The sequence below is a fragment of the Podarcis muralis genome, chromosome 9 (assembly GCF_964188315.1).
Source record: "Podarcis muralis chromosome 9, rPodMur119.hap1.1, whole genome shotgun sequence".
Taxonomy (NCBI): domain Eukaryota; kingdom Metazoa; phylum Chordata; class Lepidosauria; order Squamata; family Lacertidae; genus Podarcis; species Podarcis muralis.
In genome coordinates, this window is record NC_135663.1 from 43096439 (window position 1) to 43121893 (window position 25455).

The window sequence follows — 25455 nt, forward strand, 5'->3', positions numbered from 1 at the left end:
ACACCAGTCTAGCTCATGAACAGCTTTCTCCTGATTCAGAAGGAATTGCGAGATAGAACTGCATATCATCAACATACTGAAAACGCCTCTGTCCAAATACTCTTCCCCAATGATAGGAGCATAACCACTACAACTTGTATCAATCCAGCAAGCAGCAAGATACAATGATTAATGGTATCAAAGACTGGCAAGTGGTCAAGAAGAGTCAACAAGGTAGTTTTCCCCATAAAGGTCAACAATCAGGGCAAGCCAGGCTGCTTTGGTGCCAGAACCAGGCCTGAAGCTGAGATGGGACCAGTGGTCCAGTTAGCTAGGGATGATGGAAGTTGTAGTCCAAAACAGCTGGAGACCAAGGTTTGGGATAACCTGGTCTAGAAAATCCACTATATTCATACATATATTCAGTCAGTCAGTTCCCACTCTCTCTAGGTGCTTCCAGATAGGGGGCTTAATTTGCAAAAGAGTCACTGAGTTATTGCCAACAAGATGTCGTTATACTTACTGGATTTTCCCGGGAAAGGGTAAACCTGGATTAAATGGAGGGAAATATTGGGGGAGGGAATAAGGGTTGGCAGTTTGATGCCAACAATGTCATGTAGATTCTGCACAAAACTGCACAACTTGTGTGCATAAGGAAACACCTTTAATTGTGTTGTCCAAGAAAAGGATATTTATGACTGGACAGTAGTTATCAAACAGCTCAGGGTCCTGGGAGTGGCTTTTTAAAGAATGGGCATGCTTCCTTCATGGTGGCAGACACCCCTCCCACAGTATTTGAGTTGGACTTGGTCTCTGTGAACTTCTGTTTCTGTTCTCACTTACTCTTCTCTGCAGGGAAGAAGCATAACATACATATATAAGCCTATTTATTAGAAAATCTTTGTCACAATGTCTGCATCATCTAGGGGAACAGAGGACATGAAATCTTTTTATAATTTGTGTTTCCAACGCTACTTTAGAGGGGCAGGCCCTAGGCAGATGGCAAGAAAACAAAACAAAAAAAGTGTGTACAATTTTCACAATAAGGACGTGAATCAGCAGGGCTACAGACTGTGCAATTCACACACCTTGAGTGACAACATGAAGTCTCTTTAATTGCCAGCCATGAATTTCCTCCTAGTTACTGCACAATGTGTTTGGAGTGCAATGCCTGATGACATCACTGCCCACTTTCACAGTTTATTGTTACACAGAAAAGAAGTTCAGTTCCCAAGATAAAGGACAATTCTGAGCTTCTGAATGCAGAAGCTAGCCATCCGTTCATGCTGACAGGACATACAGTTAAGGACACTGTCAGAATCAGAGTGGAACATTTTCTAAATCATTTGCAATCGCCACCCACAGCGGGTTGTTAATGGCATGTTGGCACCAATCAACAGCATGTTGTTTATTACTGTCATCAAACACTTCTCTGTTCTCTCACTTGACCAGCCTGCAACAGTGCTGGGCAGAAGGAGATGGCTGAAAACCAGCTGAAGTAATGGCCAAGGTGGCTTCTGAACACACTCAAAGATCTGTCGTTCTAGTTAACTCAAAAAATGCAGAAGCTTTGTGATTCATTTGTCTAGACATCACTACACACTACCAGCATGGTGTAGTGGTTGAAGTGCTGGACTAGGACTTGGGAGACTAGGGTTCAAATCCCCATTCAGCCAGGAACACCACTGAGTGACATTGAGCTAGTCACTATCTACCTGCCACCACTATTGTGGTGGTCAATGAAAACAGAATCCCATTTCATATCTCCATAGGAAAAACCTAGCAATGAGAAGTATTTGCAAAAGTACCAAAACAGTGTCCCTGGAACTTACTGTATAACACATTCTGTTCTCTAAGTTTACTTGCGAATGAGGACACCACGAATACCTGTCTCTGCTCTTCAGTTACTGAATGTTACTTCCTCCCCTGAAATTTTGTTCAGACCCATCATCTGATGACAGCATTACAAAATATTGAGAGTAAATAAACAATTACAGAACAAAAAACACAGAGAGAGATTTACCAATGTATCTGCAGTACGGAATGAAGGGAGAGAGCACTAAACAGGCTGAAATGCTTCATCTCTCTTAGCTGAGATATGAAAACTGTGGTTTTATGTATTTTGTGTAGTTTACTTTTTTTTTCAGGAACACGCTTCAGCTTTCCACCATGAAATGAAACAGGACAACATATTGAAATGTACACATATGGTTGGCAGCATCTAACAAACTCATCACTAGGTTAGCTCATGGTTCATGTCCTCCCACTGATCTACAAGCCAGCAAAAAGTATAAGAAAATATGTTGTACAACAGCAAAGAACAATCAAGAAGACCTAGCTGGTTTAGAATCTCCCTTATCTTGATAGATGTGGTCTGTGACTGAGTTCCTCATTGAGCTGAGTCTGCACAGGAAGAATTCAGGTCAGACACCAGGGAAAGACAAGGAGGCAATTTATCCTTTTCCCCTGCCTCAGACACACAATTTGTGTGTTTTTACAAGTGAGGGGAAGAGTCACTTCCTTTATTTTTGGAGGGGGGTAGAGTAGAAGAAAGAAAGTGACAAAAGAATGAGTGGGAAGCAAGTTTCCAAATTAAATTCCCCATGGCCATATCTGTGCATACTTTATCAACATACAGGAACAGATGCCAGACACATTTATGCTCCTCTTTTATGTACATTGTTAAGCCTGACTGGTGGCCTGCCATAGGGCCAATGCAAAAGTGCTTTCCTGACAGGCAGAAAGTGTTGGCTAAAGTTCTCTATAACAGTTAAAACTGGAAATATGACAATCTCTGAACAGTAGTACAGTGGTACCTCAGGTTACATATGCTTCAGGTTACATACGCTTCAGGTTACAGACTCCGCTAACCCAGAAATAGTGCTCCAGGTTAAGAATTTTGCTTCAGGATGAGAACAAAAATTGTGCTCCGGCAGCGTGGCAGCAGCAGCAGCAGGAGGCCCCATTAGCTAAAGTGGTGCTTCAGGTTAAGAACAGTTTCAGGTTAAGTACGGACCTCCGGAATGAATTAAGTACTTAACCCGAGGTACCACTGTACTTACATAGCTTTAGAAGGCGTAGTATGATTCCAGATAAACCATTTATTTTCTGCTTAAATTGTAATGTAAAGGTAAAACTGCTGACCTTCTGATCAGCAAGCCCAAGAGGCTCACTGGTTTAGACCACAGCACCACCCGCGTCCCTTTTAAATTCTAGTGGTTTCAAGTACGGTATCCCAAGGTATCTGTGCAACAGAATTTCCCTTCACTGTCTCTTCTCCCGGCACACCCCTGAACCCTGCCCCAAATCTGCTCCAGAGGGTTAGGAGAACCCCCAAAAGAGACTAACAGGGTGCAGGAGTTAAAGAAAGGGAGGGGAAGTTTCACTGCAAGCCATAACTCTTCACAGTAATGGAATTTCTCTGTTGGATACTGCCCATGATATTTAAATTATGAGTATTTTTACAGTCTGATATTATAATCCAACCATAATAATGCTGCAAAATGTCATGAACCAAATCAGATTCTGTTCAAGCTCTATGAAAAAAATACATTTTGATAGGCATAATGAACATTCTTATTATTATGAACTACTATAGCTGATAGCTAACCTGGCATTTCTCAGATTCCAATTGATATATACAGACAAATTGGGTCAATGCTACTAAAGAACAAACTGTGAGGTTCGTTTTGCTTAGGGTGCCACTACTTTGTGGGAGGGATTCAAATGCAAACTGGAAATTTAGGTTTCTACAATTAAAGTGAAGTAGAACATGCTGTTGTCCTGGCACAACAATCTACTTTATTAAAAAATAAATAAAACTTTTTTGAAGTTAGGACAGTGATGGGGAAATGCATAGAAAAGGATGGGATAAATGAATGATTAACCAGAATATATACATAAACACCCTGCAAGCAAATCAGGATGAATGTTCATTGTTGTATAACCATCCTGCAAGCAAAGTAGAACAAATGTTCAATAAAGATCAGTCATGCTCTAACCTCCATGTAAGTTTTTTTGAATGAAATCAGGAAGAAAACACAATAAAGAGGTCATCTGGAGGAGCCATTAGCTGTCTTACTGTTAAATGTCAAAACATCCTGTTGTATTTTTAGAGTATAAGGAGTGGTGGGACGTGGGTGGCACTGTGGTCTGAACCACTGAGCCTAGGGCTTGCCGATCAGAAGGTCAGCAGTTAGAATCCCCGTGATGGGGTGAGCTCTCATTGCTCGGTCTCAGCTCCTACCAACCTAGCAGTTCGAAAGCACGTCAAAGTGCAAGTAGTTAAATAGGTACCACTCCAGCAGGAAAGTAAACGCCGTTTCTGTGCGCTGCTCTGGTTTCACCAGAAGCGGCTTAGTTATGCTGGCCACATGACCAGGAAAAACTGCGGACAAACGTCGGCTCCCTCGGCCAGTAAAGCAAGATGAGCGCCACAACCCCAGAGTTGTTCGCAACTGGACTTAACTGTCAGGGGTCCTTTACCTTTACCTTTTTATAAGGAGAGGTAGACATCAAGCATGCAAAATTTCATCAGTATAATTACTTTCCCAATAACAGTGTCCATTAGTGGCCAGGGCAAACTACTGGTTCACTAGTAAATTTGCATGCATGAGGAACTCCGACAGGTAGCTTGATGGGAGGGTGAGAAAGCACACTCTGTAAAGGATAAATGATTCTTATCCAGGATGGTTAAATGCTTCCTCCAATATCAGAAGATAAACAAGATGCTGTACAAGACAGAGCTTTGGTTTGAGACAGCAGAACACAACTTAAATTCTGACAGCAGGCACTCTGGTCTGTGAATCTCAGCTATTTGCAGTGAAGGAATTAAATGAAAAAGCTACATCGAGCAGGATGTAAATGCACATTAACAACATGTACAAGTGTTCCTGAGTTTAATTGTTCTGGTTGTCACATATGAGACCATCCTTCAATATAATGCAGAACCGCTAGTCTAATTTCAGCTCCCACACCTTTCACCCTTCCAATAATTATGCATTCTTCCTAAAATGCCATCCCATCAGCATCTACTTCACTTCCTTTGTTGCGTGACCTCCACAAGTCGAGTCAGTCAACTGTTATGCTAAACTTTTAAACTGAAATTACTATAGGCTCCCCCAAATGCAAAAGTTATTAGCAGGGCAGCAATTATGGAATGAAGAAAATGCAGTGCAATGGTCACTGCATTTCTATTACACTGCAGAGATGAGCCAACAAAACAAAACAAAATTGCCTCATTTGTATTGCATTCATATTAAAAATGTAGGCTGGATTTTATTCCAATGCAAGCAGACTCTTATAAAACATCTTGTAGACCTCAAATTTAAAAGGCTCCATTATGTACTAACAGAACTGAAATTGTATCTATAACTTTAACTTCTTCCTTGGCATTAGGCTTGCCAGAATAAACTGAATATAAAAGCTCTGCCTCACATTCTGTATGAAATGCTCCTGTATGTGTGTTTTCTGCATAGAAAAAAGGGGTCTTGCCACCTCTAACAGTTATTGTTAGATTAATCATTTCTTTGTGCTCACAGTGGGGGAACTTAAAGATCACTTAAAAATATCACCTTATGTCTCTCACCCCTATGGATATGCACTAAAATGTGCATGGGCTTAAAATGCAATCGAAGTGCAGGATCATGTCTATAATTAAACTCCATTGTCCACAGAGCACACATCTCTTAACAGAGCAGTTGGAATGGATACAGCACTTCCAGAACCAAGTTGGGGGAAATGAACTAAGCAGAAAGGCACAAATCAATGGTCAAGACTTAAGCAAAACCTAACCGGTAACTCCATATGCATTTATCAACGTGAGATGAATTTATTATAATTCTTGAAGGCATTTTAATGAGCAACATTGTATTCATTGTGAAGTATATATGAAGAGGGGTTAGTTGTATGAGTTAAAGACACACATCTTTTTAAAAATATGGGTCCTCAGTTGGAAAGTACTTAAGTTCTACATCACATACATGCTTGGATTTCATGGGTACTTCTCAAACCAGTATCAGAGAATAGCAACCCTATTGTAAAAATCTGCACATAAATTAGGCCTCAGAAATGGACCTGACTGAGAAGTTCAGTCACTGTAAAATTGTCATGGGCTCTCATTTTCTGAATTTTCAGCACCCATTAGTTTTGTGTTGCATTGCCCTGTGACTTCAAAAGCCCCCAAGACTTCTCACAATCACATGAAACAAAAATTTTAAAAATTATCAAAATAAACATTAATATTTGTCCCAACAGACAAAAAGAGTGAAAAGCAGAATCAAAACAGCAGTGACAAACAAGAAAGAAGCCAGGATCTTAAAATAATACAAAAGCTTTAGACAACAAGGCAAGATAGAATGGTAACTCAAAGATTAGGCTTCTAACAGCAAGCTATACACATACAGTCTCTGCAGTGGTTACATATTTCTCCATTAAAACCTGGAACTGCATTACTTTATCACAGTTTTATTCACCTCTTCAAACCAAGGTCATAGGAATCTTGGTTACAACAGTGTCAAAAGTCACGCTTGATCTATATTCCAAGGCTTCTCAGAAAAGACACAGAGAAAACTGGGCGTAGCTGAGACACATATCTAGGGGAAGAGAGTTTTGTCAGATTAAGTTCTCCTACCATTTCTTCACAATACACTGTGCAGAATTTTATCAGCGCTCCAGCTGAATTTACTTCAAAATATGCAGCTGGCTAGAGTCTTCAAGGCATTGTCCAAACACGCTTACCTTTGAAGAAGCAGTCTTCGTTGTGAACGATGGTAATCTTTTGCTTTTTCAGGCAGGCAGCTCGGTGTACTTCACAGTGGTTTTCATAGAATTCACCATCTGAGCCACACACAGGCTTGAAGTGAGGCTTGCAGTGCTCCATGCAGACACACTCTGCTTGCCCTGTTCCTCTGTTAACAACACAGTGCCTACCCAAACCACAGTACTTGTTTTCACACGATCCAAGGTGAGCATCATGATTCACGTATCCTGAAGAGAAAAATAAGAAAATGCTATCAGATTGTATGTCATCATCACCTGAGGGTTACTGTCATACACAAAGTGGCTCAGAAATAATCAAAAACAATGAAGAAACAAATTCTGGAAACTGGCATAGTCTACTCCATATCCATCTATTACTACACAAGAATAAGGGGGCAGAAATAGAAAAGTGTGGTGTATACTGGGGTGGTCATCAACTAACCTTTACTCAGAGTAGACCCATTGAAATGAATATTAGTTACATCCATTAATTTCAATAATGTCTATCAGAGTAAAAGTTAGTCAAATGCCACCCCTGGAATTTGCAAGAAATTGTTTTGGAAAGCAAACTTACTCAGCGTGATAATTTCAGCAATTTTCCTGTCAATGAAAATTGCTTTTGGACAATTCAAGTACTCAGGAGTCAGGGGAAATTTTTTTTGGTGGGGGAAGACTAAGGTATATGTCCTAAGTGGAAGGGAGAAAAAGGACCCAGCCATGGTACATGAAAATCTGTTTTAAGATTCACTTAATGCCATTTAATGGTGTTGTTGATTAGCAGTGGCTTGTTCCTATTGAGCATGGTGGTGTGGAGCCCAAACAGCAGGCGGAGCCTGAGCCAATGACAAACAGAATTAACTGACTCTAATTTTGTCCCTATCCTTCTTTCCATTGAGACTAAGGAGGCAGTGCCGCCACCACTTGGACTGGATGTAAATAAGAACAAAGGCCAAAGTCCATTCATTTCATTGGAGTAGCATATATACAGTAACTGGATGCAGGGCTGGAGTCTTAAATATGTATCGGGACCTACACAAGGAAATAATTCATATCGCATCAGACCACTGAAGAGAGGTTCTTCACATGCTTCATTTAAAGGATCAAAGTCCTGCAAAAGCAGTTCTGTTCTACTTTCCTGCTACTCAAGCATTCTTCATTGGAAATTCCAAAGAGTGTTACCCAAACCAAACAAGCCACAACTGAGTGAAATTCTTTAGGACTGTCATGTTCTCAGATTTTAGGTGCTGTCTCGGAAATTGGGTTTAACGTCCTGAGGGGCAGTGCCCAGTTGTGACCTTCCAAGAAGGCCTCGTCCTGGGATTCAGGCCCCAAACCTCACAGGCTCTTCCCCAGGTCCTCACGCATGCATCATAACATTTTTTCAAGTTCAACCATTGGAAACACAACACCATCTATACCAATAAAAGTTATATGTGCATCTCATTTAAAGTATCGACAGTTCTTGTAACTCAGGATCCCTCCAGAAGCCCTTCTTTTTATTGTGCATTCTTGATCATTTGTACTCAGGGGCAGTTATACACAATCCTGCTTTCACTACTGTTCATACCTGCAAAAAAAAAAGGGGGGGGGGCTAATATGCTGTTTTGTTTCCAATCATTGCATACCCATAGCATCCTACTGAAATGTTGTAGCTTTTCATGTTTGGGGATAGGGGTGTCCTGCTTTTGTTGTGCTATAGTGCAAGGGTGTTGTTCGAGATGACAATAATGTGGTAACATTGGGAAAGCATTGTAGAACAATATGTGGATGGTTCAGTATAAATGCATTGCTAGTTCACTATTATTGCATGAATGACACGTGGTAGAAAAAAATAAGAACCAAGGGGACCTCATTCTGCTGAGGAGTGTGTGTGTTTGTGTTTGTAGAATTGGTTGTCATGCAATCTATTAAACTCTTTGAGACTTCTGAATTCTGGCCTACATACTATTTTATTCAAGGTTAATTAGCTCAGATTAGTTAAGGTAAAGTAGTCAGCCTATATTGACTCCTACATCAGCATACTTACAGGGGATTAAAAGCCTTCTGCTGTGTTCAGTTTAGCCCTCATTCCCAGAAAGTCAATCTTAGTTAGGAAAAGGAACTTTTACCTGCTCAAACAAGAGCTGAGATCCAGGGGGTCTCGTTCTGCATGCGCAACACATTCATATGCACACTAGGTTTTCTGTATTATTCTCCCTTGCTATAGCTCTCTATGCAGCTCATTTGTGCAAGCTGATAAATAGTTTAAATCCAGCAACAAACCCTGGGAGTTTTGAAAGTCTCTTATTTGCTATACTATTTTTTTAGTGGCACCGATGGGGAGACTATATTACTAGAAACTCTGTGTGAGAGAGAGAGGCGGGAGGAGAGAGAGGGAGAGAGAGAGAGAGAGAGAGAGAGAGAGAGAGAGAGAGAGAGTCTATCTACAGAACAGATCAGTATGGATTAATGAATCCTCAAAATAACACCACCGAGGAGAGGGCTAAGAGAGACCTAGTGGAATTATATACTGCAGATTGCATAGCATGACACAAGTAAATATGATGATATACTGCAGATGCAGTTATTCTATTCAGTGTACTGTAACCATAAATTCTATTTGCACTCGCTTAAAAAAAAAAGTAAAGCACTATCAATTATTTCAAGAGGTATGAAAAACGCAAAAGCATATCTTCAAATTCCCTGGGAATATTTTGTTATATGGCTATATTTCTATTTGATTTTCCTGAGCAGCTAAATTCTTCAACACATAACGCATACTCATTGGTAAGGAATACTATAAGCATGTATGAGGTAACTAGAGATGTGGGCAATCAGGACATACACTCAGAATGTTTGATTCACACCCCCACATCCCTGGCGCAACTCAGATGATGCAAACTAAGAATCTGTCAGTATTCGTTATATATTCAGTGGTCTGTGTTTGCCTGAGCTTGAGTCTGGACTAACGATTCTGAGCTCCTGTGTTCTGATTCGATACAAGATATCCAATCACAGAACATTTCAGGATGTGGGCCTCTGCCATTGGCCCTTAAACTCTGAGTCATGATTTGCTGCTTAGAAGTTTAGACAGCCAATCACGTTGGGAGTAGGAGTGGGAATGGCCCAGGCTTTCAGAAATGTGTATAAGCAGTTGCTTTGCACCTGTTGTCCAGTTCTGTTAGTTCAATAAAGGTCCTTGTGTCTATCACTGTGTCTTGCCTCGTGGGAACCCACTTACACTTAAGTATTCATGTACACATATTGCTTTACAACAATTTATCTTGTAGGCACAGTGCATGCTCAAATACTTCCTCACCATGTGTAACTCACTTCCATAAACATTGAGATAGCAGACATAAAAAAAATTGGGAGAAAACTGATTTTCAACTGTAACTACAAAAACAGAGAGAAACTGCTGTGGATTTCTTATTTGCTAACTTGAGTAGTTTTTCTATCACATACTTTCAGCAGCACATCCATATTAATTATGCCAGAGTTGTTATATTCCATATAACTGTATGCTCAAATGTATTTCTCCTAAAACAAATGAGTATATATCTGGATTTTAATGGACAGTGCACACCAAGGAAGCTCTACAGAGACACATTAACCATTTTGTCCAAGCCCATAGAGGGTTTGGCCACACCATCAGCCTGACAAAGATCAACATGCAGGTTCAGAATTGTGCCAGCCCTCCACACATCAGCATTGATGACTACACACTTAAGGTATACACTGAATCAGGAAGGTTTTGGGCATCACATGGCAGAACAGAGTCTCAAACAATGGTGTGCTTTCCCAGACCACATTCCCAGCATGTTTGCACTCCTTTCTCAGTGATTTCCTATGCTAGCTTGGTCATCTACATCTATTGCTGCCAGTAATGTTGACAAGCAAACATCTTCTACAGATGCCACTGGCTGCATTCAGTGTCATCTGGTGTGGTGATTGACTCCTTCAAGATTCATTTTCAAAATTCATCATCATCATCTATATTATCATGCTGTACGGAAAATGAATGACTTTTCGTACTCCAGGAGGAGACACAATTGGGTCTCCCCTGGATTTCTGAGAACTGCTTTTCTTCACTATCCACTATAAGCTTCTTCATCAAAGCCGTACAATGAGTTTGCACAAGCTATCAAATCAAGACAGTTCTCCCACCTGCCCATTAGCAGGAGGTCTATCAGCTCTGTACTGTGGAAGAGCATGCTGAAACATGCCAACAAATAGCAGCAGTCATTCCATTGAAAAAAACCAAACATTGATGCTTTTGGGTGGCCATCAAACAGCTGAGCAGTGACATAGCCTTATATGCACAAAATGCTTGCAGTACAATAACCAATACAGACAAGCAACAATTAAAACTGTAAACCAGCCATTAGTCTGTGGTTAATAGAGTGGTTCATACAACATGCAAATACACCTTCTAAGTGCCTTTGCTGCAATTAGACAAAGTGTAACTCATTTGTACAATATTCAGAAAGGTCATTGTACTATTCAAACAAACAGAAGGATCATATCCATTCTGATATTAATTTTCTATGACTAATGGTAAACAACGTCCAGGCAGATTAAATCAATTTTATCTAGTAATCATGGTCACACATACATTCACTTGCACTATACACTAGATAATTCACAATCGGCAGCTTACATAAACTGGATATAATTTAATCGTGGAACAATATGTCTTTACATATTGCATAACAATATGCAGGGCACACATGGTTTGAATTCTGTTTTACTGGCTGTGGATAGTCTTAATAAGAATGCCTACTAACATTGCAAAGGTAAGAAATGTATAGCCAGCCTGCAAAACCATGTCCTGTAGGCGACTGTCTCCACCGTTCACCTGATGCCATGTCCACTTACACATTGGAACATGTAGCTGATGCCAGTTTCTCACTTTGCATTACCTATACCATACCCATTGCAACATTAGTCTGTTACAAAGCATAATATGCAGCCTTCCAGTGTTCTGTCAAATGAAGAGATGAGTTTTGAAGGACACAAGGGTCATGAAGGCTTTCCTTTTTTTTTTCTTTTTTTTTTTCCTGGGTGCTTCCAAACACAAGTTTATTTTTTTTTTAAAATATTTTTTTATTGCTTTGTTTTCCAGGGTCAAAATACAACATCAATACATCGTCAGTAACACAACAAAAGCTTTTTTTTTTTACAAAGTAAAGAAACAAGACACTTTTTCAAATCTTTTTTCAACGTCAACTGGACTTCCCCACATCCTCCATCCCTGCATTCTTTACAATAAAAATCAACAGCAAATTAAAACCTTGTTTCATGTGTTTTTGTATTTTCATCTAATTATTTACTCTAAAAGTTAAGCTTTTCTCAGTCGTAACTTAGTTTCAATCATTTCCAGATCTCAATACTGAAGCATGTTTTTCTCAAGACTTAGCAAATTCTCAACATTCATATAACTTAAAATGTTTTTGTAAGTAGTCCTTAAATTTTTTCCAGTCCTCTTCCACTGCCTCTTCTCCCAGGTCTCGGATTCTGCCGGTCATTTCAGCTAGTTCCATGTAATCCATCAGTTGCGTGTGCCACTCTTCCAGTGTGGGTAACTCCTGTGCCTTCCAGTATTTGGCTATAAGGATTCTTGCTGCTGTAGTTGCACATGAAGGCTTTCCAACTATTGTGCTTATTGGAGGAATGAGCTTCATATGTCTTTCCAACATCCCTGTGATATGGGCTTTTATAGTAACAAATGAGCATGAGTCCTTTTTGAAACAGTATTTCCAATAGTATTTCCACCACAGGAACTGAGTTGCACCCAACATTGGGGGGCTGACATCACTGTTGATTCGGGAGAGACTGACCAGGCCTGGTTTGACATCCCATCAGGCCACGCCATGTCAGGACGACTTCCTGCCAGGCTTCCTCTGCCCCCTCAAGATTGAGCGGGGGGTTAGCCCCATCTCAGCAGACATGGGGGGGCTGTGGAGGCTTCAGCCCCATAGAGTTGGTGTGCCTGCCTTCCACCACCCTCCCACCTACAAAACAAATATTTTGATCCTGAGCTCAAATGTGTTTACTTGTTGCTTTGTATTTTCCTAATTGCTTTGCCAGATTCTCCCTTACTATGAGAATGAGAGAGGAGCAAAGCAGGAACATTATATCTGATTTAAGGAGATCTCTGAAGGGATAAATAAAATTAGGTGGTGTGCCAACAGGTGAGGATGATAAAACAGCAGTGAAATGGGTCGTGGACTATCAATATGCAATTGACAACAAGTCACTATTATGATCAATTAACTGTTCAGTGGTAGTAGTAGATTTTACATTATCTAGGTGCCAAATGTATCGGCATTTACTGTACATGGAAGGAACATTTTATCTCTTCAAAATTTAGCAGGCTAATTATTATTCCTATGTGTATGAGGCATCAGCTGCCAGTACACAAGTGTAAACCCAAACTCTTTTATACAGTACGCTGGGATGGGGAGTGTTTTTCAGCCCAATACCTGCATTCTGTTAAGGACAACTTTCTGAGGGTCTCATGGCACTGGTGGCCAAGGCCAGAAGCAAAAGTTGGCAAAGCAACAAAAGTAAATTTTATGTTTGTACAGTAGAGTCTCTGTAAACACTTGCACACCCCTCTCTCCTCCATTCGGACAAGCAAGAGGTGTTATCAGAATTGAAGGACACATTGCAGCCAAGACAAAAACACTTGGGTAATAAAACTAGGCTAGTGGGATGTGGCTGGGGGAGAAAGGAGAGAGAATTGCCGAAAATTTATTCCCTTCTCATTCCACCGACAGAAGCCTTAGTGTCAGCTGAAAGACACCACTGGATGCAATTCATTGCATATACAGAACAAATTGTTAAATGTCCTGCTTGGGGTAGAATTGTCAAATTCTTGAGGCCGAATTCTATAAATCATTACTATGCTTGGATTGGAAAGCATACAACAGATCACAGGTGGGCAAGTATTCAGAATTATTGCACCATATGGAGACATCACAATGTACCGTGTTGCTAGACTTCTTTTTGGGCTTCATTTATTATTGTAATTGACTCTCTGCTATCTGAAGGGAAAAGGCTAACAGAGTAAAGAAAATAATTGGACCGCAGAATATTGGTGCAATGATATTACACCCATTTCCTCCTAGAAAAGATGCTTACTGTGACAGCAATTATAAACCCAAAGAAGCTGCAAAAAGAGAAAATTCAATAATCCTTGCTAGGGATCCTTAGGAAAGGGGTCAAAAATAAAACTTCTGTTTTTTCAATGTCTTTATACAACCTAATGGTGTGGCCACACTTTGAGTACTGTGCACAGTTCTGGTTGTCAGGTCACAAAAACGATATTGCAGAGCTCGAAATGGTACAGAAATGGAGAGCAAAATGATTGGAGACCTGGAGTAACTCTCCTACAAGGAAGGGTAACTTTTCAATTTAGTAAAAAGGTGAAGAGTGGGGGATATTAATTAATGTTATTACATTTATATCTCCCCCCATTTATTCCATTATGAAACCCAAGGCAGCGTCTACATGTTTCGAAGACTCACCCGGACATTGACTGCACCCAGACCTGCTTAGTTTCAGGAAGACAGTTTCTTTCTGTGACTTCAGACTATATCCTGAGACTATTTATATATGATGGGTGTATATAAAAGTATGCATGGTATGGGATTAACTAAAAAGAGAAAGCTCATAACGGGATCAGATTGTTAAGAGTATTTTTATGGCAATAAGAGTTCTTTGACGTTACAGTCATATTCCCTACTTTCTCAAAAGCAATCATGTATATCATTACTTTCTAAGTGTATTCTTGTGTGAAATGGAAAGATAGATGGTTCTGGACTTTCTGTCTATGTTCAAAATAAATTTATATTTAAAGTTCTATTATATAAAGAAATGTGACGGGTTTTAGAACAGTATACTTCTACACAGAACATGTCTTTTCTCCATGCCCTCAAACATCAAAACAGGAAATGGGGAGGTTATAGAAGGTGAGTGAAGGGTTAAGCATCTTCTATTATTGTGCAAGGTGATTTAGATGGTGGTCGCTGAACAACTCCAGGTACGCCTGGAGGATGTGGATCATTTGGATCCTTTCGAGTCGGGATTCAGGCCTCATCATGGCACTGAAACTGCTTTGGGCACGCTGGTTGGTGATCTCTGGCAGGTTAGGGACATAGGTGAAAGCTGTTTCCTAGTCCTGCTGGATCTCTCAGCAGCCTTTGATACCATTTACCATTACATCTTTCTGGACCATCTAGAGGAGTTGGGAGCTGGGGACACTGCTATACATGGAAGAGCTGCAGGCGACCCTCTCCGGTGCCAAATCCTTGAAGGACCTTCCCAGTGGTAGCCTGAAGGAGAGCCAGGAGAAGGCCCAGGAGACCATATTTGAGACCATAGAATACGTGATTTTGACAACATTGGTGGCTAGGTCCTTTTTTCCTGCTCAAACCTCTATGGAAGAATCTGAAAAGGAGGCAAAGGCAGAGGCCTAAAAGAGTGCCAGTCGTGGGGTTCTGCTTGGAACTTGTCTGCTTCTCTTGGACCAATATGTAGCATAAGGATTCTGACTTCTGGGAAAGTGTAAGAACTACAATTGTCCCTAATGGTAAATTCCTTAGACTGGTGATGTTTCTAGGGAATGAGAGATGTTTCCAAATGTTTTTTAAAAAACTGTTTATCAGTTTTTTTTTAATCCGCTCCTTCCTCCTGGGTCGTGTCCAGAAAGTAGTGTTGAGGGATGAAGAAGAGAAGAAGAGTTTGGATTCGATATCCCGCTTTATCACTACCCAAAGGAGTCTCAAAGCGGCTAACATTCTCCTTTCCCTTCCTCCCCCACAACAATCACTCTGTGAGGTGAGTGGGGCTGAGAGACTTCAAAGAAGTGTGACTAGCCCAAGGTCACCCAGCAGCTGCATGTGGAGGAGCGGAGACGTGAACCCAGTTCCCTAGATTACGAGTCTACCGCTCTTAACCACTACACCACACTGGCTCTCTGATGAGTGTTCAGACCCCAGGGCTCTCACTTGTGGGGTGCCTCATGGCTCCGGCTCCCCCCTCCCCCATGCTTTTTAACATCTACATGAAGCCACTGGGAGAGATCATCGGCGGGGTTGGGCTGGGTGTCCACCAGTATGCAGATAATACCCAGCTCTATCTCTCCTTTAAATCAGAACCAGTGAAGGCAGTGAATCTCCTGTGTGAGTGTCTGGAGGCAGTTGAAGCATGGATGGTGGCTAACAGATCGAGGTTGAATTCTGTCAAGACAGAAGTACTTTTCTTGGGAGACAGGGGGTGGGTAGGGATGGGGGAGTCCCTGGTCCTGAATGGGGTAACTGTGTCCCTGAAGGACCAGGTGCGGAACCTGGGAGTCATTTTGGATTCACAGCAGTCTACGGAGGCACAGGTCAATTCTGTTTCCAGAGCAGCTCTCTACCAGCTCCATCTGGTACGCAGGCTGAGACCCTACCTAGCCATGGACTGTCTCGCCAGAGTGGTGCATGCTCTAGTTATCTCCCACTTGGATTACTGCAATGAGGTCTCTGTGGGACTACCTTTGAAGGTGACTCGGAAACTACAACTAATCCAAAATGTGTCAGCTAGACTGGTGAGTGGGAGTGGCCACCGAGACAATATAACACCAGTCCTAAAGGATCTTCATTGGCTCCCAGTACGTTTCCAAGCACAATTCAAAGTGTTGGTACTGACCTTTAAAGCCCTAAACGCCTAGCCTCAGCCCAGTATACCTGAAGGTGCATCTCCACCTCCATCATTCAGTCTGCACATTGAGATCTACTTTGAGCATCTTCTGGCAGTTCCCTCACTGTGAGAAGTAAAGTTACAGGGAACCAGGCAGAGGGCCTTCTCAGCAGTGTCACCCTCCCTGTGGAATGCCCTCCCATCAGATGACAGGGAGATAAAGAATTATACAACTTTTAGATCATGTCTGAAGGCGGAACTTCAGACTTCAGGGGAGTTTTTAATGTCTGACATTTTGTTATTTTTGATATTTTGCTGGAAGCTGCCTAGAGTGGCTGGGAAAACCCTGCCAGATGGGTGGGGTATAAACAATAAAATTATTATTACTGTTATTATTGTTGTTATTAAGTACTCAGAAAATGAGGGGGCATACTAAGTATTAACTTTTTAAAATTAAAAAATGCTGACAGTGTTGTACACCATGCATTTAATGTAATAGATAGTTAGACCCAGATACTCATTAATCACAACCTTAAATTACGGTAGCAAAATGTACCACTTTCAAACAAATCGCAAACTCAATTTCATTCCATGTGGAAATGAGTACACCATTATGTAAACTGGCAACAAATTGGCAAGAAACCATTTCTCAGCTGTTACACTCATCTCAGAACTGGATGAAATCACAGATTGGGAACAACAATTTGTGAAAAACTGAGAAAGTCTTTAAAAATCTGAGCAGTTCTGATGTAGTGGTCAGAGCTTAGTACCCCAACATATGCCAAGAGGAAGAAATTGAGACATGTAGGTTCAATGCCACTGCCAACTAATCGTTGATTTAAGGCATTTATATATAGTCCTCAATAGCTAGGCAGCTCAAGGCAACAATAAAAACAAAATAAAAATACATACAACAAAGCAGGTCACCAATATAACATATAAAAGTAGCACAAAAACATGAATGGTGAGGCTAAAACTGATAAGAACTGGAGAAGTTTAAAAGGCACAGGAGAATAAAATTGCATTTGCCAGGTGCCAAAATGGCATCAAGGTTGGTGCCAGGTGAGTCTTTAAGTCTTGAAACCAGCTGGGACCCAAAGCTAAACCAAAGCTAATGCCATGGCTGGTTGTCTGGAGACAAGCAAGCCAGATGGCAAGTAGAACAGGCAGCCTGGGAGCTAAGTCTCTTTTCGATGAAGGAACCAGAGCACACTTAGCAGTTTTTTACAACGAAGTGGAACCCTATTGATTCCTTGGGTCACTGAGGAAATTGTAGCTACTATATCTCTAGTGAAAGGTAAAAAGGTAAAGGACCCCTGGACAGTTAAGACCAGTCAAAGGCGACTATGGGGTTGTGGCTCTCATCTCACTTTCAGGCTGAGGGAGCTGGCGTTTCTCCACAGACAACTTTCTGGGTCATGTGGCCAGCATGACTAAACCACTTCTGGCACACCAGATCACCATGACAGAAACCAGAGCGCACGGAAATACCATTTACCTTCCCACTGCAGCGGTACCTATTTATCTACTTGTGTGCTTTCGAACTGCTAGGTTGGCAGGAGTTGGGACAGAGCAATGAGAGCTCACTCTGTAGTGGGGATTTGAACCGCTGACCTTCTGATTGGCAAGCCCAAGAGGCTCAGTGGTTTAGACCACAGTGCCACCCGCGTCCCATATCTCTAGTAGTGATGTTGATGGAGCACAGTAGATAGCAGGCTTCCATTCACTACTCTGAAAAGCTACCTATTGCGGCAGAGATTAAGGCACCCAGTTTGTACTGTCAGAAAGCACAATTCAAAGTCCCAAGTGGCCTACAATTAGAGCTTGTCCACACTTCTGCTTGCCCCGTGCTTTCTAAGGCAAGGAACTGAGAGGTTTTTTGTTTGCCCCACCACTTCCCCCAGGAAAAATCCGCTGTTTACCGCTGAATTGTAACAAATGTCAATCGAAACCTCTCTGACCTTTGCCTACAAAGCAGGGAGCAAACAGAATAAAACATAGACCGGACTCAAGTGTGGATGAGCCCTTAGTCATCACAGCGGTGGCAAAAACAAGAGTTTGTGTAAAAGGAGAAGTGGGGAGAGATAATAGTGGATAAAAACAAAGCTCAGATGATTAATTAAACCAATTAATGCACACAGCCTTAATTTTAACATGCTTTTAAAATGGATAGCTCCAACTAAGCAACTATTTTAAAAAGGTATAAGTAAGAACCTGGGGAGAGCTGAATAAATTGTTCTTACCTGCGCTAAGTGATGGAAATTTAATTACTACTTTGACAAAGCACTGCAGCTCTTTATGAAGGCACTGCTGTAAAAACAACAGCAGACTTTCCCCATAATCTTTGATATCTAAACAGCAGTTTGTATTATCTTGATAGCCAAATACATAAATGTTTGGGGATTACTGACAAGAAAAGCTTCTTACAAAGGAACAATTTGCAGGCTGAACAAAAGATAGGGCTATAATGCAAGTATCATGCCGTTTTCCTTAAGTCTGAGCACTATTAAGCAATTGAGCTGTCCAAAGAAGGGCTTGATGATATTAAAAAAAGCAATGGTCATGTAATTGACATTTTAGGCAGGATTGAAAATTAAAAGGGCACTGTCTCATTTAAAGGTCTTATGTTCAAAAACTCATGTTTTACAAATAATGCAATCAAAATAATTAAAAATACAATAAGATAAACAGCCAGAGAGTAAAAATACCCTTAAAACTCATCAGTAAAAAGCCAGTAAAAACCATGGTAAACAAAAATGTTTCTATGCTGGAGCTGCATCACTCTTTGCACAAGACTTATTTCTGGAGGAGACCGATCCAGAGCAGTTCACAGCCTCCATACAGGAAGCCTTTATTTTTACATTATTGCTAAGTATTGAATCACAGTGGGCTAGACCTGTATACGTGACCAAAACCTATACTAACAGCAACTGCTGCGATGCTTCATAGAAAGTTACATCACTCACAGTCAAGAAATGCCACTGCATAAACATCCAAATTCCACTGGTATTATGTCACTCTGAAAAGAGAAAGTATTCAGAGATAGAAGAAGTTCACAGATTCAATAGCTATAAACTGGGCTGCTCTTCCCTTCTGACAGCTTTAGAATGTAAGATCATTGAGCACAGGGACCTATCCTTATACGATAATGAAACTTGGCAGAGCATTGTGTAAATTGCTGGTGCTCTAGCTGCAAATAATTTTATATAGTTGACAAGCACACCCCAGCCCATTCCCCACACCCCCTTTTAGCAATGTTTTCAGTGACTTCTGGGTTTGCATGTGTGCACGACTGCATGTCATTCGGACACACGTTAATCAGCCGTGCCTGTAATGGCAAGTATAATTGGGTCAATGATAAATTGCAATCATTTATTTATAGCATAAAAGCTGGTTATCTGTTTTGGGGCCAACTACTCTTGGCATAAGGAAGAATGCATAGGTTTGAGTTATACAAAACACTTCAGACTAAAAGAATGGTTAGTCAATTGACAGCTATCCAAAGAACAGCTTGGTTAGAAGGCAAATAATTTTTTTTAGCCACTGTAGATATTGCATTTCCTTTTGTGACTCATTTCCTGAGATCTTGAATCTATTATTGAAACATTAAAGTCTGTAATCCAACACACAGATACAGACATGTAACTCCCACTGCAATAAATGGGACTTATGTGCAAGTAATTGTGGGCGGGATTGAGGCTCAAAGGTTCTAGTTGATGCTGAGTTAATTTGTCTGATTATTTCCGTTAATCACTAAAAAAAAAAACCAGAAGAATATCAGTCCGTCACCCACAAGCTTTAAACATCAAGACAACTTGCCAGGGAGAAGTTGAAAGAGAATCCAAGTGAAACTTTCATAGAGGCAGATGGATCATAAGAAACACAGAGGATTTAAAGTCTTTTATACTCTACAGCCAGTGAAATTCTGAAGGAAAACCGAGTTTAGAAAATGGGAAGAGTAAACCTAAGATGCACTCAAATGCAGCAATAACAGTCCAAATAAAACTGTCATGTGGTAGGATGTCAACCCTCAGAGAAGAGGCATAAAATGTCCTGTCCTCCATCTGCTGGAAGCCAAAACACAAAACACCCTGATTCAGAATGATAGTCAGTAGAAGCTGCCTTCCCATGTCAACCCACTGGTGTAGCTAGTTTTCTACTGTCAACAGTTTCATACAGGAGTTTTTCCTAGCACTAACTGAAGATGTCAGGGATTAAACATGGGATCTTCTGCATAGAAAGCATGTGCTCAACTGATTCAGCTGCAAAAGGGTTACACCCTTCCTCAAAAGGGTTAGACAACTCATATAGATGTACTTGTGAGTGTGCATGCATAACAGTTTAATTGGAAACCACTATACTCAATGGATATATAGTTGCTGTCAAAGAAACAAGTAGAATGCAACACTCATGACTAGAGACTGAGGCTATGGGAGAACATGAAGTTATAGTCTTCTGATATCATTTTAAAAGATCCAAAATAATACAGTATCAAATACATTCTATTTCTATCTTATGCATTTTCACTCTTCCATAATTTAATTTCAACCTATTCCAAGTCCATACATAGCATGTTGTGGGTGTTTTTTTTGAACCGCTTTAAAATGTAATTTGAAAATTGGTAGGTGAATTTATACAGTAATATGGCAGAAGGACAACCTGTGTGATAAATTACTTTCATAGATCCAATAGATTAGAACTATATTTACAACACATTTTCTTACTAAGACAAGACAGACAAATGCACTCTTCTTAATCTGTTTGCAAATGTGAATACCCTACCCAGCACATTCCCAAAGGCAATTAAAAAAATAAATAAATCATTTTTGCTTGTTGTTTATTGATCAAAACAGGTCCCTTTCATCCTAGATTCAAACTCTTGGAAGAAACAAGCGCAAATTTAGAAGTACTCAGCACAACTGACCTACTTTGTATTTTTGTAAGAAGGGGATATATTCCCATAAGACACCTAAGAATAAAACTTGGCAGTATTAATGCATTTGTGCAACTTGATATTTTGGAAAATAGACCTTCTGATCTGAGGTATTATTTCTAAAGTTTACATAAAGGACATTATTTATTTGTGGGGGGAGAGGGCGAGCCAGTTTATAAAATTTTGATTTTTAAAGTAGTAGCTATTCTAAGCCAAGGATCAACATAAGACCTCTGGAATAGCTGAGATCTCAAGAGACCACCAGCTTCACTGAAGTTCTGATTCAAAACTTTCATTCCTTTTTTAAAGAGTTTAAAATATTTGCAGGATTATTCCACACTTTAATAATGTATACTTGGATTTCATGGTTTTTACAGAGCCTAAATTTACAGTGTTTGAGCATCAGTTTCAGTCATTTTGTTGGACAGATCATGAAAAATAAAGGATTCTGCAATGTGGCTTAACATTTAGAAAACTAAATGCTGAATAAAAAGGTTTTATTAAAGAATTAAACTGTTGGACTACTTTACGCATGAGATGCCTGTGGATATTATCTTACAGTAACATTTACTGAAGCTCTTCATTTTTCCATCCAAACTCTTTGTATCATGCCTTATATTAATGAAACATCATTTAATATCCCACCATTTAGGGCTTTTAATCTATGTTACATAACGGTTTTTTATCTACATCATACTTTGCCCAAATCATCATCATCAGCTCACAACGTCAGAATAGGGGAAAAAAACCATCTCAAGTTGATTAATTAGTATAGGCAGCTCCCCTTTTATGTGGGGGTTACATTCTGAGACTCTGCACGTCGGTGAAATCATGTATAATTGAAACCTACTGAGAAAGCCTGCAAATACCCAGTTATGCCCCCTGCCGCACTCCCGTTATGCCCTTTTAGTGACATTTCGGTGACATCTTTATGATGTTTCCAGGAGGTTTGGCGTGATGTGCCTATACACAGTAGCCTATACATACTGAACGCATGTAAATGGGGAGAGGGCTGCCTTTAATTACAAGACATACAAGCAACATTTTAAAAAATCAAAGAAACATATCAACAGGCCAACATTTCAAAAGGCCAAATGATAGCATAGCCAGAGTTGTACCAATCACTGGCACCTAGACAGACACCGGTGTCAAACGTCTAATAGTATCTAAGTCTTCTTTGACAACAGGCGTCCAGCTCTAAACCCAAAACAAAGGATGCACATAAATTCTCAAGTCACATTAGTCCAAACTACCCTTCGGCTCAGGAAAGAGCTCTCCTCTCATTAAGATCCCAAATGTTCTGACCTCCCAATGCAATAATGTGTTATATAGAGAAGCTAGCAATAACAACAAAGTTGCAATATTGTCTGGAAATCTTGACTTTACCAGGATCTTTTCACACAATCTCTGAACGGTGAATAGAGTTATAGAGAGAAGTGGGGTACCCATTCTAATCCACATTTCAGGCAATATACAATATTTCTTGAGAGGCAACTATCTATAAATTCAACTCCCAACACTCTGGAAAACTCGTGTTATAAACAGCTGTTGATATTGGTGTCAGAAAACCACAAAAAGTTCTTTTCTGTCTTATGTTGAAATGCTATTTTTTTTTCAATGTAAGATAATCACAAAAAAATTCTCATTTAGGTTTTACAATTGAAAAATAATTTACAATAGTGAAAGTATGGGTTGCAGAGATGGTCAAGAAAGGTAAGTGACCTCCCATTTTCACACAATATACCTTGGAGATATGCCAGGCTACAGCACTAAAAATAGCAAGTAACTTAACTTGTTTTCCAGGGCAGTCACTACCTGACAGTCAGGCTCCAATCACTATGTATCTCTCTTTCTTTAAATTGAATGAAAAAGACCAGCAGGAGGAGGGGTGGTGGTGGTGATGTGTGGGGAGAGATGGAAAGGTAGGTTTGGAGAAATGATGTCTCCCATAAGCAACTGGGCACATTGCACACCAGCAGAGAAAGAAGGGAGAGCAAGACCTCCCTTTCCACAGGGCATTTCCGCCACTCTCACTGTTGCTGTCTTTAAGCAAGTGTAAAGGGATTTAAATCAACTGTGAAAGTTCTCAGAAAGGGCCAGGCAAGAAAAGGAAGATAAATAATTCTACTGTAACATGATTTTGAAAACATATACAAGAGCAAACAAACTACTGTAAGCAAGCATTGTTTTGTGTTTGTTTGTGTTTCTATCCCTGTTGCTGGTAAATGCAGGATGAACACATTAGAGAAAGAGAAAACAGGATGAACGCATTAGAAGTATAAACTTTTAAAATAGGTTTCTCTTGCTTTGATATCATAGCTCTGTGAAGAATCATTTGTGCTGAATGTTTGTATTTTCCATTTGCTCCATAAAATATATTTGCTGTTTCCTTGGTAGTAATTTATTTTCTATTTCTATTCCATTTTTTTCCTGGGAAAAGAACACCTTGGCACTGACATCACATTAACAGATCTGGGTATAACAGCTGACATTTTGGCTTCAAATCTTTTCACTGTAAATGCAATATATAACCCCATTCTTCCTGTATCTTCTGAATCAATGAAATATCAATATTTCTAAAGATGTATATTAAAGAACATTGGGTGCAGTGATTTTGATCTTAGTTTTGCTGTTTATTAATCCAAACAAATAATGGAGCAACGTATTGGTATTCCACTCCAAGATAACTAGACAGGATACATTATGCCTTAACACTGGGGCAATGGGAAGTGTTGAGAATGATACCAGATCTTTTGCTCCTTTTCCTTTCTTTACCTCTGCCCTTTCATTGAAAGGCAATTTATTTGCATCAAGTTTAGAGGCAATGTACTTTTAAAAATATATATATATATATTAGCGCCTGGTGTTTTAGGCACAATTTAATAGTGAACCTGATGGCAAATTCTCCCTTGATTGCTTTGTGCTTGAATACTGGATGCCACAGTTCCTTCAATAGCATCAGTGGTTCGTGGAACTGCCACCATCAGGGAAATCAAAACATAGAGCATCCAGGTGGATAAAGTGGTTTGTTCCTCCACATAAACTGACCCTAGTTGTCCTATATGACCCAATGTAACCAATAATGGGGCATCAGGATGTACATAAACTGACTCTTCCTGGGGTCACCCCCCACAGTTCTCTGCTTTGCTACCATTGGAGAAAGAGGAGATGAAGCTCAGATGATGCTGCATAGCTGTGGCTGCTGACCACAACCTGCAGCTGTACTGTTTTTTGTGACTCTGCACTGGGACAGCCCAGGACCAGGAACAGCTTTGCTGAATTGGCCTGCAGAAGCATTTAAAGTAAGCCAGCTGGGCCACTGGGAGAGAAGGAGAGGTTGGAGGAGCAAGGAGGACTTAGAGATGATGCAGCTCAAGCAGCCATTGCAGCTTTGTCAGCCAATGCATAAGGGATTGCACAGATGGGGCAGATGGGATCTGAGCCTTGTTGACACCCCTTGCCTCTCTTTACTGATGAACTGGCCTCTTTTAGTTTCCCCTTGGCTGCTGTCAAAGTGTTCTCAAGCAGTATGGGCCTTCTCTGGCCTAGACCTTCTCCCCCACCAGCTTATTTTGAGGTGGGCCTTAGGTCCCCCAATGGATGTGGGGCAAGTAGAAAATGTGTTTCCCCTGAGAATGTGCAGAGTGTTGTGCTATGAGTGAAGTGACTCAGAGTTCACCCACAGCACAATATATCTTTACACACTACCGAAAAGGAAAATAAAATATTGTGATAGGAAAAACTCCTAATTACAAGGATCTTATGCTATAGTACACAAAAGAGAAAAATAACTGACAATCTCTCATTTCCCAACTACGAAAGGCAATCACATGTAATTTACAGATTGTAACTTATAGGTTACTACAGAAAAGCTGTGATTTTCTTGGCAAATCTAAAACATACTTTTAATATTCCATTTCTATCCCATCCTTCAACTGAAGGGCCCCAAGGCAGAGCTTGTGCTTATGGAGAATTTAAAAATCAATCAAGACTTGCTGAAGAATCACACTGGCTTCAGTTCATGAGTTGGAACAAAATCTGAGCAAATATTATGAGTTACTGTACAGCTATTAATCAGACAGCCTAGACTCAGCATTGGCAGTTATACTAGTGAATAC

At 40.3% G+C, this 25455-nt stretch overlaps 1 protein-coding gene across 4 annotated transcripts in view; it reads right to left on the reverse strand.

Moving 5' to 3' along the window:
* Window positions 1–25455, reverse strand: part of FSTL5 (follistatin like 5) — a 319455-nt gene that overhangs the window by 197245 nt on the left and 96755 nt on the right. For all 4 annotated transcript variants that reach the window (XM_028743543.2, XM_028743546.2, XM_028743544.2 and 1 more), the window contains exon 4: window positions 6718–6966. In XM_028743543.2, the coding sequence (XP_028599376.2) occupies window positions 6718–6966 (249 nt within the window). The remainder of the gene's footprint in view (window positions 1–6717; window positions 6967–25455) is intronic.